The sequence below is a fragment of the Oncorhynchus mykiss genome, chromosome 7, assembly GCF_057628025.1.
Source record: "Oncorhynchus mykiss isolate SJ-2025 chromosome 7, ASM5762802v1, whole genome shotgun sequence".
Taxonomy (NCBI): Eukaryota; Metazoa; Chordata; class Actinopteri; order Salmoniformes; family Salmonidae; genus Oncorhynchus; species Oncorhynchus mykiss.
Genome location: NC_143028.1, coordinates 10,334,731 through 10,349,866, shown reverse-complemented (window position 1 = coordinate 10,349,866; position 15,136 = coordinate 10,334,731). Strand labels below are relative to the sequence as shown.

General features: G+C 43.4%; 1 protein-coding gene across 1 annotated transcript; it reads right to left on the bottom strand.

Moving 5' to 3' along the window:
- Positions 1 to 3,161: 3,161 nt before the first annotated feature.
- Positions 3,162 to 13,360, bottom strand: LOC110528890 (glycogenin-1). Its single transcript, XM_036982715.2, has 7 exons — positions 13,169 to 13,360; positions 12,094 to 12,229; positions 11,756 to 11,930; positions 11,502 to 11,664; positions 10,975 to 11,101; positions 7,195 to 7,420; positions 3,162 to 5,071 (listed from the first exon to the last, which is right to left on the bottom strand). Exons 1-7 carry the CDS (start codon positions 13,173 to 13,175, stop codon positions 4,901 to 4,903), a joined length of 1,005 nt encoding a protein of 334 aa, XP_036838610.1. The 5' UTR covers positions 13,176 to 13,360; the 3' UTR covers positions 3,162 to 4,900.
- Between the last annotated feature and the right edge of the window lie 1,776 nt (positions 13,361 to 15,136).

Here is a 15,136-nt window from a genome sequence, read left to right as displayed (position 1 = left end):
GTACAGTGTAGACATTGTTAATGTTGTAAATGACTGTTGAAGCTGGAAACGGCTGATTTTTAATGGAATATCTACATAGGCGTAGAGAGGCCCATTATCAGCAACCATCACTCCTGTGTTCAATGGCACGTTGTGTTAGCTAAATCCAAGTTGATAATTTTAAAAGGCTAATTGATCATTAGAAAACCCTTTTGCAATTATGTTAGCACAGCTGAAACCTGTTGTGATGGTTAAATAAGCAATACAACTTTAGACTAGTTGAGTATCTGGAGCATCAGCATTTGTGGGTTCGATGACAGGCTCAAAATGGCCTCCAGATACTCAACTAGTCCAAAGGCAGCCAGTTTTATTGCTTCTTTAATTAGCACAACAGTTTTCAGCTCAAAACAAAATATAGTTAATATTTGAGATTCTTCAAAGTAGCCACCCTTTGCCTTGACAGCTTTGCACACTCTTGGCATTCTCTCAACCAGCTTCACCTGGAAACAGTCTTGAAGGAGCTCCCACATATGCTGAGCACTTGTTGGCTGCTTTTCCTTCACTCTGTGGTCCAACTCACCCCAAACCATCTCAATTGGATTAAGGTCGGGTGATTGTGGAGGCCAGATCATCCGATACAGCATTAGACAGATTTCCACCTAATGTCCATTGCTCGTGTTTCCTGGCCTAAGCAAGTCTCTTATTATTATTGGTGTCCTTTAGCAGTGGTTTCTTTGCAGTAATTAAACCATGAAGTCCTGATTCACACAGTCTCTTATGAACAGTGGATGTTGAGATGTGTCTGTTACTTGAACTCTGTGAAGCATTTATTTGGGCTGCAATTTCTGAGGCTGGTATCTCCAACAAACTTATCCTCTGCAGCAGAGGTAACTCTGGGTCTTCCTTTCCTGTGGCTGTTCTCATGAGAGCCAGTTTCATCATAGCGCTTGATGGTTTTTGCAACTCCACTTGAAGAAACTTTCAAAGTTCCGTATTGACTGAACTTTATGTCTTAAAGTAATGATGGACTGTCATTTCTCTTTGCTTATTTGAGCTGTTCTTGCCATAATATGGACTTGGTAATTTACCAAATAGGGCTATCTTCAGTATACCACCCCTACCTTGTCAAAACACAACTGATTGGCTCAAACGCATTAAGAAGGAAAGAAATTCCACAAATGTACTTTTAACAGGGCACACATGTTAATTGAAATGCATTCCAGGTGACTACCTCATGCAGCTGGTTGAGAGAATACTAAGCGTGTGCAAAGCTGTCATCAAAGCAAAGGTTGGCTACTTTGAAGAATCTCAAATACAAAATAAATGTTATTTGTTTAACACTTTTTTGGTTACTACATATTGCCATGTGTTATTTCATAGTTTTCTAAAACTTTTGACCACATCTACTCTTTCAAAAGGTTTTTATTTGTACTATTTTCTACATTGTAGAATAATAGTGAAGACATCAAGTGTAGAACAAGTGTAGACCTTTCCGTGAAATGCTTTCTTCCAAGCCCTTAACTCTTATTGAACTGCACTGTTGGTTAAGAAAATATTTACAAAATAAACTAAAGTAAAAAATAATAAAAAGTAACACAAAATAACGAGGCTATATACAGGGGGTACCGGTACCGAGTCAGTGTGCGGGGGTAGAGGTCATTTGTACATTTAGGAATGGGTGAAGTGATTATACATAGATAATAAACAGCTTGTAGTAGCAGTGTACAAAACAAATGGAGGGGGGGGTGGGGGTCAATGTAAATAGTCTGGGTGGCCATTTGATTAATTGTTCAGCAGTCTTATAGAAGCTGTTAAGGAGCCTTTTGGTCCTAGACTTGGCGCTCCGGTACCGCTTGCCGATTCCATAGGTTATTTCATAGTTTTGATGTCTTCAAAGAAAAACCCTGGAATGAGTAGGTATATGCAAACTTTTACTGGTACTGTGTGTGTGTGTGTGTGTGTGTGTTGGGATGTATAGACATTATGCACAGTATATGGATAGAATATGTAGTATATCTGAAGAATACGTGGATAGAATAGTATATGTACAGCAATAGTTAAATAGGATGGCTTTGACTAGAATACAGTATAACGTAAACTTGTACATTGCTTTGGTCCGTACAATTGTCCTTATTTTAGCGCCCCAAAACGTAATACTTCCAGATCAACTGTATGTCAACACCATTGTAAAGCACAATTTCTCCCCTTTCCAACAAAATCAACTACATGACTTAAACGCTGCCCGTTTCTGCATAATTCAAGGGTCTTTTTAAAAATGGCGGGTGGGGAAGCGAAACTAATGCGTGATAGTGAGAAGGAGAGATCACGTGTGGGAAAATTGGAACACTGGTCACTTTAATAATGTTTAGTTACTGTTTTTACATACTGTTTACCCGTCTTTCACCCATACAGTTATCGTAAAATTAATTGCAGCTTTCAATCTTTTCAGTGGCATTTTTAAAGAGTAATACAGTAGTTGAACGTCACAATTTATACTTATCTGTACAAAATATACACTTGATTATGTACACCTGTGGCAATGGACATTCAGAATGGACAGTTACAAAATGTTTGATAGAAATGTATTGTGTAGATCCAATATGCTGTCAGATAGATTGGAATAGTATAGGAGTATGTGCTCTATTCATTCTATCTTCAACATGCAGTTCCAGATACAGTCCTGCCATTAGTTGAAGGCTGCCAATCCAACAGTTTCAGAAAAGTACTCACTTCCTGAGATCTGTATTAAAATATTTGTAAAAAACTATTTTCAAATAGTTAACAAAAGTAGGTACTCAAATAGTTTGGAAACATAGTAACTTTCTGAGGTCTGTATTTAGGTTTAAGAAGTGGTCCGTTTTTGGAATCTGTATTCAAATAGTTGTAGTCACCTCCAAAGTAGCTAAGTAGCCCCCGGAAAGATTTTTACTTTCCACAAAGCAGTTAAAAACTATATTTATCCCAGGTCTGAAACAGAGCGCACCTAAAATCAGAACCTTTTGTTATGATTTCAATACCATCACTGAGCACGCGCGCACACACATACCCAGATCACACACACACACACACCCAGACAAACACACACACACACACCCAGACAAACACATACCCAGACAATCACACACACAAACACAGTTCAGTAGTACTAATAGCAGCCACATAGCTAGAATAACAGACAGATGGAGACTTCTTCACCAGTCCTTTATTAGGTGTCTACAGAGAACAGAAACAGTGAGAACTACCGGGGTGTGTTCAGAACACACAAGGTTTCACAGCGTTTGGAAACTTCTCTATAGAGCCGTTTGTGGGTGTATTAAGAGGGACCACAAAACTATTACGTCCCATTACTTACTATATCATTTTAGGCTGTGTGTGTTAGGATTCCCTACTGGCCTTATGCCCCCGTGTGCACTTGTCCTGCTCACTCAGTCCCCTTCATGGATGTGAAAGCATTGGATTAATCATGGACTTGAGTTTTCACCATGTCAAAATAATATCTGACATGATTTTCCTCACACCAGTCCATTCGTTTTAAATCCACAAGGTGGGATGAAGGTACACACTTCAGGGAGAGGAAGAGACATCAGGGTGTTGATGTTGGAGGGTGGTGGAGGGGGGGTTGGCAAGGTGGGGCTGTAGGAGGGGTGAGTTGAGTTGGAGATGGGGGGGGTGTCAAGTTGAGGGTAGAGAAGGGTGGAGTAGAGTGGAGCTGGAGGAGCGTAGAGGTAGGTCTGTAGGAGGGTTGAATGGAGTAGAGTGGAGCTGGAGGAGCGTAGAGGTAGGTCTGTAGGAGGGTTGAATGGAGTAGAGTGGAGCTGGAGGAGCGTAGAGGTAGGTCTGTAGGAGGGTTGAATGGAGTAGAGTGGAGCTGGAGGAGCGTAGAGGTAGGTCTGTAGGAGGGTTGAATGGAGTAGAGTGGAGCGTAGAGGTAGGTCTGTAGGAGGGTTGAATGGAGTAGAGTGGAGCTGGAGGAGCGTAGAGGTAGGTCTGTAGGAGGGTTGAATGGAGTAGAGTGGAGCTGGAGGAGCGTAGAGGTAGGTCTGTAGGAGGGTTGAATGGAGTAGAGTGGAGCTGGAGGAGCGTAGAGGTAGGTCTGTAGGAGGGTTGAATGGAGTAGAGTGGAGCGTAGAGGTAGGTCTGTAGGAGGGTTGAATGGAGTAGAGTGGAGCTGGCAGCAGCAGAGAAGTGTTTTCTATAAACAGTGAACGGCCACAACTAGAATAGGCCTAGTTGTGAAATAAGAGTCTTTGACGGTGGTAAGGCAACTGGTCAGACTACACAGGAAGTGATGAAACCCCTCAGGAAGAGATGACAACAAACAGGACATGGCGAAATGACAAGTGCTACAGTGGGTTTTCCACTTTAGAAACAGGCTTCCTTCACAATATTCATAATATAAAGAAACAACCATGCACAACACGCATATGGAGAGCAAAAATAACCACTGGGATGCAAACCTTAATAAACAAAATAACAGTTCTTCCATTTTATAGAGGGAAATCCCTCATAGTGAGGTTATGTGAGGTTATTACTGAGTCATTACTTACTGACCAAGGCTTCTGCGCTGAGGTGGGGGTATGGGGGCTGCATAGTGTAGTAAACGGGTGTTCAAACACTGAATGGACCAGTCTCTGCAGGGGTTATTTCTGCAGGACCAGGCCACACGCGAACACACAAACACACGCACGCACACACATGCGCACACACACACACACATGCGCACACACACACACATACCGAGAGAGAAAAACAGAGAGAGAGAGAGAGAGAGAGAGGCCCAGGATGGGACTGTTTTTCAATACGCCATGCTCTACCGCTTTCTCTTCTGATTGGTCGAATGCCTGTTTATCCCCACCCTGACTGACACATCTCATGCCTGCCAATAGATGCCCTTTCCATCCGTCATCCCTCCTCTGTCCCTCTACTTGAGGAAGCAGTCTAGTTTCCTCTGGATGCTTTCGAAGGAGTCGGCTCCCATGTAGTCCGCCAGGCCCGCCTCCCATCGCTGCCTCCTCTCCTCACTGGACACCTGTGGCGCCTTAGAGGGAGGCGGGGGGAGGATGATCTCAACCACACTGTCACAGACCTCCTCCTATAGGAGGTGGAGGGAGAGACAGGGTAGGGAAACAAGATGAGCATTCTGAGACATGGAGAAATACTCACTAATACAAAGGCGACGGTGGCAGCCATGAGGCATTTCCCCTCAACCCAAAGCATTGACCAATCAGCAGCTTCCTCTACAGAGAAACAGAACTAAGGGCAGGATCCGGGGTCAGTGGGAGTGAAAAGCCAATCAGCTTCTTCCTGTTACCGTGGCAACTCCAATAAGCACAGCCGGCCGGGTTTCCAGAGTTGAACTAGGGTGTCAGAAGTATAGCACTACATCGGTGACTACATCATCACCCTACTGCAATATTATTATTGCACTACATAGGGCATATGGTGCCATTTGAGACATGCCCTTTGATTACCTGTTTAAAGTATCCATGAGAGACAGGGAGAGAGGATACCATGTCAATGACTTGCCACTACAGAGGGTCAACACACACACACCATCATCAGCGACTGAACCCAGCAAATAAAGTACTTAAACTACTGTACGATTACACTGTGAACACACTGTACTCAAATACACAAACTGTCCTTCAACAGTCCCCTCAAAACGCATACAGTACCTTAAGTATGCATAGCCCTCGCCTTACTCCACATTTGATTGTGTTACGTCCTAAATTCAAAATAGATTAAATAGATTTGTTTCTCACACCCAATCAACTCTGGCAGTGATTACAGCTGTGAGTCTTTCTGGAAAAGTATCTAAGAGCTTTGCACACCTTGAATGTACATTATTTTATTTGTGTTATTCTTTAAGCTGTGTCAAGTTGGTTGTTGATCATTGCTAGACAGCCATTTCCAAGTCTTGCCATTGATTTTCAAGCCAATTTAAATCAAAACTGTCGAACTAGGCCACTCAGGAAAACTCAATGTCATCTTGGTAAGCAACTCCACTGTATATTTGACCTTGTGTTTAAGGTTATTGTCCTGCTGAAAGGCGAATTTGTATCCCAAGCAGGCTGAAATAGGTTTCTCCTTAAGGATTTTTCCTGTGCTGAGATTTATTCAGTTCCTTTTTATCCTAAAGAAAACACCCTAGTCTTTGCTGATGCCAAGCATACCCATAACATGATGCAGCCACCACCATGCTTGAAAATATGAAGAGTGGTACTCAGTGTTGTGTTGGATTTTCCCCAAACATAACGCTTTGTATTCAGGACGAAGTTTATTTCTTTGCCACATTTTTTGCAGTTTTACTTTGCCTTATTGCAAACAGGATGCACGTTTTGGAATATTTTTTATTCTGTACAGGCTTCCTTCTTTTCATATTGTACATTAGGTTAGTATTGTGGAGTAACTACAATGTTATTGATCCATTCTCAGTGTCCTCCTATCACAGACATTAAACTTGAACTGTTTTAAAGTCCCCAATGGCCTCATGGTGAAATCCCTGAACAGTTTCCTTCCTCTCCGGCAACTGAGTTAGGAAGGACGCCTGCATCTTTGTAGTGACTGGGTGTATTGATACACCATCCAAAGTGTAATTAATAACTTCACCACGCGCAAAGGGATATTCAATGTCTCCTTTTTTATTTTTTACCCATCTACCGACAGGTGTTCTTCTTTGCGAGGCATTGGAAAACCTCCCTGTTTTTTGTTGTTGAATCTGTTTGAAATTCATTGCTTGACTGAGGGACCTTACAGATAATGTATGTGTGGGGTACAGCGATGAGGTAGTCATTCAGAAATCATGTTAAGACACAGAGTGAGTCAATGCAACTTATTATGTGACATGTTAAGCACATTGTTACTCTTGAACTTGTTTAGGCTTGCCATAACAAAGGGGTTGAATACTTTGACTCAATACATTTCAGCTTTTCATCTTTAATTAATTTATTTTAAAAAAATCTAAAAACATATTTCACTTTGACATTATAGGGTATTTTGTGTAGACCAGTGACACGATCTCAAAATAATCAATTTTAAATTCAGGTTGTAACACAACAAAATGTGGAAAAAGTCAAGCTATGTGAATACTTTCCGAAGGCACTGAACATATCTCACAAGTCTTGTTATACATCTTCCAAGATTCAGAAACCATTGTCAGTACTGGAGATCTTAAGATGTACACACGCTATGAGGACACACACACACACACAGTACCTCAGTGCAGCCGGAGCAGAACAGTGCGTCTCCATATGAGTCTCTGAGAGCAGGTAGGACCCCTGAGGAGTAGAGGTTCCACCACTGAACCAGGAAGTCAGGGTGCAGGTCACCAGAGCCAGGGGTCAGGGTGTGACCTTTGACCTTCCCAGTCTGGGTGTCATAGGAGTAGCTCCATGGCTTCACCTTCCCCAGGAAGTGGACCACCTTAGCCTCATGACCGTACCTTCAAACACACACACCAGAGGTTGTAAATCAAATCAAAATCAAATCAAATGTTATTTGTCACATGCGTGGAATACAACAGGCGTAGTAGACCTTACAGTGAAATGCTTGCTTACAAGCCCTTAACCAACAATGCAGTTAAGACAATACCTAAATAAAGTAAGAGATACAAATAATTAAATAGCAGCAGTAAAATAACAATAGCAGGGCTATATACAGGCATTGAAGGAGGGGGGGGGGGGGCAATGCAAATAGTCTGGGTAGCCATTTGATTAGACGTTCAGGATTTTTATGGCTTGGGGGTAGAAGCTGTTTAGAAACCTCTTGGACCTAGATTTGGCGCTCCAGTACCGCTTGCCGTGTGGTAGCAGAGAGAACAGTCTATGACTAGGATGGCTGGAGTCTGGCCTTCCTCTGACACTGCCTGGTATAGAGGTCCTGGATGGCAGGAAGCTTGGTCCTGGTGATGTACTGGGCCGTATGCACTACCCTATGTAGTGCCTTGCAGTCAGATGCCGAGCAGTTGCCATACCAGGCAGTGATGCAACCCGTCAGGATGCTCTGGATGGTGCAGCTGTAAAACCTTTTGAGGGGGAATGGGTTTTGTCATGCCCTCTTCACAACTGTCTTGGTGTGCTTGGACCATGTTAGTTTGTTGGTGATGTGGACGCCAAGGAACTTGAAGCTCTCAACCTGCTCCACTACAGCTCAGTCTATGAGAACGGGGGCGTGCTTGGTCCTGCTTTTCCTGTGGTCCACAATCATCTCCTTTGTCTTGATCACATTGAGAGAGAGGTTGTTGTCCTGGCACCACATGGCCAGGTCTCTGACCTCCACCCTATAGGCTCTCATCGTTGATCGTTGTTGTGTCATCGGCAAGATGGTGTTAAAGATGGTGTTGTAGTCGTGCAGTCATGAGTGAACAGGGAGTACAGGAGGGGACTGAGCACACACACCTGAGGGGCTCTTGTGTTGAGGATCAGCATGGCAGATGTGTTGTTACCTGCCCTTCCCACCTGGGGGCAGCCTGTCAGGAAGTCCAGGATCCATTTGCAGAGGGAGGTGTTTAGTCCCAGGGTCCTTAGCTTAGTGATGAGCTTTGAGGGCACTATGGTGTTGAACGCTGAGCTGAAGTCAATAAATAGCATTCTCACATAGGTGTTCCTTTTGTCCAGGTGTGAAAGGGCAGTGTGGAGTGCAATAGAGATCAATAGAGTGCATCATCTGTGGATCTGTTGGGGCGGTATGCAAATTGGATGAGTCTAGGGTTTCTGGGATAATGGTGTTGATGTGAGCCATGACCAGCCTTTTAAAGAATTTCATGGCTACAGACGTGAGTGCTACGGGTCTGTTGTCATTTAGGCAGGTTACCTTAGTGTTCTTTCGCACAGGGACTAAGGTGGTCTGCTTGAAACATGTTAGTATTACAGACAGGGAGAGGTTGAAAATGTCAGTGAAGACACTTGCCAGTTGGTCAGTGCATGCTCGGAGTACATGTCCTGGTAATCTGTCTGACGCTGTGGCCTTGTGAATGTTGACCTGTTTAAAGGTCTTACTCACATCGGCTGCGGAGAGCATGATTACAGAGTTGTCTGGAACAGCTGATGCTCTAATGCATGTTTCAGTGTTCCTTGCCTCGAAGCGGGCATAGAAGTTATTTAGCTTATCTGGTAGGCTCGTGTCACTGGGCAGCTATCGGCTGTGCTTCCCTTTGTAGTCTGTAATAATTTGCAAGCCCTGCCACATCCGACGAGCGTCGGAGCCGATGTAGTACGATTCGATCCTAGTCCTGTACTGACAATTTGCCTGTTGGATGGTTCGTCGGGGGGCATAGCAGGATTTCTTATAAGCTTCTCGCTCCTTGAAAGTGGCAGCTCTACCCTTTAGCTCAGTATGAATGTTGCCTCTAATCCATAGCTTTTGGTTGGGTTATGTGCGAACAGTCACTGTGGGGATGATGTCATCGATGCACTTATTGATGAAGCCAGTAACTGATGTGGTGTGCTCCTCAAGAATCCCGGAACATATTCCAGTCTGTGCTAACAAAACAGTCCTGTAGTTTAGCATCTGCTTCATCTGACCACATTTTTATAGACCAAGTCACTGGTGCTTCCTGCATACATTTTTGCTTGTAAGCAGGAATCAGGAGGCTAGAATTATGGTCAGATTTGCCAAATGGAGAGTGAGGGAGAGCTTTGTACGCATCTCTGTGTGTGGAGTAAAGGTGGTCTACAGTTTTTTGCACATTTAAGATGCTGGTAGAAATGAGGTAAAAAGGATTTAAGTTTCCTGCATTAAGGTCCCTGGTCACTAGGAGCGCCGCTTCTGGATGAGCATTTGCTTATGGCCTTATACAGCTCATTGAGTGCGGTTTGAGTGCCAGCATCGGTCCGTGGTGGTATGTAGACAGCTACGAGAAATACAGGTGAACACTATCTAGGTAGATGGTGTGGTCTACAGCTTATAATGAGATATTCTACCTTAGTCGAGCAAAACCTTGATTCTTCCTTAGATATCGTGCACCAGCTGTTGTTTACAAATATACATAGGCGGCGGCCGCCGCCCCTTGTCTTTCCAGAGGCTGCTGTTCTATACTGCCGATAGAGTGTATGTTGTATCTTATTAATATCGTCGTTCAGCCACGACTCACTGAAACATAAGATATTAACATTTTTAATGTCCCGTTGGTAGGGTATACGCGCTTTCAGTTTGTCCCATTTATTTTCCAGCGATTGAACGTTGGCTAACAGTACGAATGGCAAGGGCAGATTAGCCACTCGTCGCCTGATCGTCACAAGGCACCCCGATCTCTTTCTGCGAAATCTCTGTTTCTTTCTCCTGCGAATGATGGGGATGAGGGCCTGTTCGGGTGTTTGGACTATATCCTTCTGACTCATTATATGAAATGTATTTGTCCAATTCATAATCACTGTTCTGATATCCAGAAGCTATTTTTGGTCATAAGAGACAGTTGCAGCAACATTATGTTCAAAATACAAAACAATGTGAAAAAAAAAACACAAAATAGCACGGTTGTTTAAGAGCCCATAAAATGGAAGCCATTCTCTCAGACATCCTAAGTCTTAGTGTGTGTGTGTGTGCACGTGTTTTGTGTGCATTCTTGCATTGCGTACTTATAGAATAAATTAGGCTTAACTAGGAGAGAGTGTTTGTATATGTAATGTATGTGACAAAGCTATACTGTATTTTGAGGTTGCCGGCAGTACCAGTGTGTGTTATTTCAGGACAGGCCTGAGTCACTCCTCTCTTGAAACTCAACACCACACACCCTTTCAACTGACCTTGCGTGGCTTATTAATGCCAAAACACGCACTCTTCTCCCTCATGCTCTCTCTCTCTCTCTCACTTTTCTTCCTCATGATCGCTCTCTTTCACTCACTCTCTCCATCACTCTCTCTCCCTGACACACACACACACACACACAGACACAGACACACACACTTGAGGGCAGGAAGCCAGGGATTTGGAGCTAAAGTGTGATGTATGAAATAACTTCTACTGTGACAACACTGGGGTGTGTGTGTGCGCGCCTACTGTTTGAAGGCTGGTAGATAGGTGTATATAGCGGTGCTGCTGAGGTTGTAGATAAAAGGCAGGTGTTTGGAAATGTCTGCTGTTGACCAGGTATTGAAGAAACTGTTCAGAACTCCTTGGTCCCCACCTAGAGAGAGAGAGAGGGGGGGGGGGGGGGGGGGAGAAAGGGAGAGAGAAGGGGAAGAGGGAGAGAGAGTGAGAGAGGGAAAATGAGAGTGGGGAGGTGGAGAGGTTAGACGAGAACATGACAGGTATTTTAGGATCTATAGGATCTTGTTGGCAGCAGAATTTAAGGAAAGTCCATAGGAGATAGAGCATTTATTGCACCACCCCAGACACACTCTTTGTACCATGTATTTAATTCTGTACTGCAGCTGCTTGCTCTTGGCCAGGGTTCCCTTCAAAAACACATTAATATCTCAATGGAACTCACATGGATAAAACACATTCACATCTCAATGCGACTCACATGGATAAAACACATTAATATCTCAATGGGATAATAATAATAATAATACAGAACTCACCGTCAAAGCTGCCGTTCTCAGTGCAGTGTGTCATAAGGCTGCGGTATGTTTCATTGGACGGTTTAAAGACGAACACGCCTGAGTTGAAACAGTCTGGCCAACCAGGATCAGGCGCAGCAGATAACTCCTCCCTCTCAAACAGCTCATCAATGTTGGACAACACCTGCGTACACACACACGCACAGTATTTAGCCCCGAATACAGACTTGCTGTAATTTGTACTGAGTAAGGAGTGTGAGTGTGTGTGTGCTCACCAGTGTGTCTGCGTCCATAAACACACACTTGGTGTAGTGTGTGAGTGTCCAGCAGTGCAGCTTGGTGAAGGTCACTCCGAGGTCTGGTCTCTTCATCAGGGCCAGGTGGGCCGTGTCCCCAGAGTCCAAGATATCCACCACACACACCTCGTCATAGATGCTACTCAGCATGGCCCTGCAACACACACACACGGTTTGAGTTGTGTGTTACCTGCTCAGGTGCACTCAGGCTTGACCAATACAAAACTAACAGAGACAAGGCCATGGGTGTGTCAAACACTGAACATAGATCATGGTGTGTGTGTGTATATAGGAGTGCAAGCATGTGTATGTGTTACCTGCAGGGCTCTGCTACGTGAGGTCCAATCAGAACCACCAGTTGTTTGGTTGTGTTATGGTTGCGTAGCGACCTTCCCAGAACCATCGCTCCTTTGGCATAGTTGTCATTTGTGGCCAGCGTCACATATGCTTGGTCTAATCACACACACATATCTGACTAGTTATTTGTAAATAACACTGAAACAGAAAGAGAGAGCAGCTTCTGTCTGGCACCTGAACCCCCTCTACATGGCTTATATCGGTACTTCATATCAAACGGCCTATAGGGAAGACAGCTATGGTAACCATAGACCTGTTCCTACCATAGAATAGCCCAATAGCTGACACTCTACCCGTCCCTACCATAGAATAGCCCTATAGCTGACCCTCTACCCGTCCCTACCATAGAATAGCCCTTTAGTTTACACACTGTACTATAACTGTCATATGTCAACTTGTGGTGGTAATGTCAAAGGCAGTTCTGCACGAGCCGTTTCCACTTGTGAGATTGACCATACAGACAAGAAACGCGTCGTGTTTAAAACCAGTGATGATGTATTTTTCAAGGATTAAAAACCACTGCGTGTTATCTCTCGGGTAAATATTGTAGAATGCATGGGCATATAGCGAAAGTGCGTGTTTGATACATCCCTACGCACAGAGTAAACAAGTGCACACTTCGGGATGGAGGAGAGGGAATTCAGCAATGGCCGAGCCGCACGTAGGCACAGACACTGCAGGACCGTAAACACAACAAGCATACGGTGTACTTTCAGTTTAAGTCATCATATTTGTTGCCAACGCGGATAACGTTACTTTAACTACATCGCGGCATAAAACAAGAATCTACATATAAATAGGAAGACTGTGTAACTGCGTGGAATATACGCATGCATCAAACCATGTTTAAACAGCGTTGCTGAAAGATGGCAACACAAAGCTACTGGAATTTGTGTGATTCGGCTATAGCTCCAAAGCATAGCCTAATATATTATCAAACCATAATCATATAAAACAAACTAAAGTAATATAACACAGCTTAATGGTTATATACAATTCCTGTCGTCCTTATTAACCGACTGTACGCTGTCTTACCCGCCATGGTCCGTTATTCGGTGTGGCCGTAGCTCGGGGGGGTCTGGAGTGCTAGATTCGGTGTTTGATTAACGGGAGTTTTTCGGTGGATACAGAGCTAGAAGACACAGCTGTCGACTGTCAAGAGGACGGAGTCAAGTCAGGAGGCCATATTCTGCGTCATGTGATCCGTGACAGCGCACACACACAGACACACGCACGCAATTTAGAATCGAAATGTTTGCCAGTCTTAGTGATTATTTCAGTTTTATTACAGTTTTTAAATAGATCTTCGATCTTAAGGATAGGCCTAATGATCATACTTGTTCACAAGAACGGAAAGGTAAAATAGCGGTACATAATACGACTATATCAACATCAATCAGTGTTATTTATCAACCAGTTCTCTGATGCCAATGACTGGAACGAATTGCAAAAATCACTGAAGCTGGAGACTTTTAGCTCCCTCTCTAACTTTCAGCATCAGCTGTCAGAGCAGTTTACCGATCACTTTACCTGTACAGAGCCCATCTGTAAATAGCACGCCCAACTACTTCATCTCCATAATGTTATTTATTCATTTTTGCTCTTTTGCTCCCCAGTATCTCGACTTGCACATCATCATCTGCACATCTATCACTCCAGTGTTAATGCTAAATTGTAATTATTTCGCCTCTATGGCCTATTTATTGCCTTACCTCCCTAATCTTACTACATTTGCACACACTCTACATAGACTTTTCTATTGTGTTATTGACTGTACGTTTGTTTATCCCATGTGTAACAATGTGTTGTTGTTTTTGTCGCACTGCTTTGCTTTATCTTGGCCAGGTCGCAGTTGCAAATGAACTGGCCTACCTGGATACATAAAGGTGAAATAATTTAAAAAAAAAAAAAAAAAATTATGGTAAGTGCTTACAAATGGTTTTTAAGACCAGTTCCCATGTTCCTTTAGCGACTCTTAGTGGTGAGATGGTGTATCTGCACCCTGTGCTAACTAAACGAGGACATATTATATATTTATCTTTCTTTGGTGCTGGCTGAGCGAGGGGAAATTATTAGTAGCCTAGCCTATGTCAATTTCTACTTTTACCCGATATACTGTAATTTATATATATATATTACAAGGTGACATAAAAATGAATGAAGCAGATGGAACACATCATGTTATCAGGAAGTCAGGATGTCCGAGCGTTATAAGGTGGGGGTCGCAGTCTCCCCTGGAGGCGTGTGTTCAAATACCACTTCTGACAGTTGTTTAGCGCCTCTCACGCAGGAGTCATGCTGCTTGGCAGTAATAATAAGATGATGAAATAACAACTTCACACAGTGGAATAACAATTAATAATAAACCCTCTCAAATGCAAACCTTCTGGAGCTGGGCAAAGGTCTAAGAAAAAAAACATACTTAATAACGAATTAATTAGGGGAACATTTCATGTTATTGCATTATAATGAGTTACTACATTATCTTTCAGTTATTAAATTATCATTTGCTGTAGGCTATGCCTACCGGGCCTTTCACTCCTAACAAGCCTCTTTTCTTCTGTCGTGGCCGAGTGGTTAAGGCGATGGGTTTAACCCATTAAACACGATTACGTTGAAAATAACTATTAAGCCATTCAGGTTGCGGTCTCCCCTATAGGCGTGGTTCGAAACTCACTTCTGACAACTTTTAGCGCCTGCATGTCATGCTGCTTTGTAAAAACCAGTTGAAAAATAAATGACTTAAAGTAATGGAAATAACACCTAGTTAATATGAGTAGTGGATAACTATTGTATTTTTAACATTCTGCAAAAACAGCTAGTTGATGAGAGGCTGAAAGAGATTTGCAAGAATCGCGCAATTTCACAGGTGGGCCGCAAACAGGCAAATAACAAAAGGCATCTCGGAACGCACAACTCGTCGGTCGTTGTCAGTGGATTGTATTGGCGGGAAGAGTATTGGCAGGGTAATCGAACTCGCCGTATCTAAAGTCAAGCCACAGG

Bases quoted from the DNA above. Each gene is read 5' to 3' on its own strand.
- LOC110528890 (XM_036982715.2), bottom strand. The intron at 11,665-11,755 runs GTGAGCACACAC...GTGTGTACGCAG, and splicing joins TTATGGACGCAGACACACTG to GTGTTGTCCAACATTGATGA. The intron at 7,421-10,974 runs GTAGGCGCGCAC...GTGTGTTTGAAG, and splicing joins TATCTACCAGCCTTCAAACA to GTACGGTCATGAGGCTAAGG.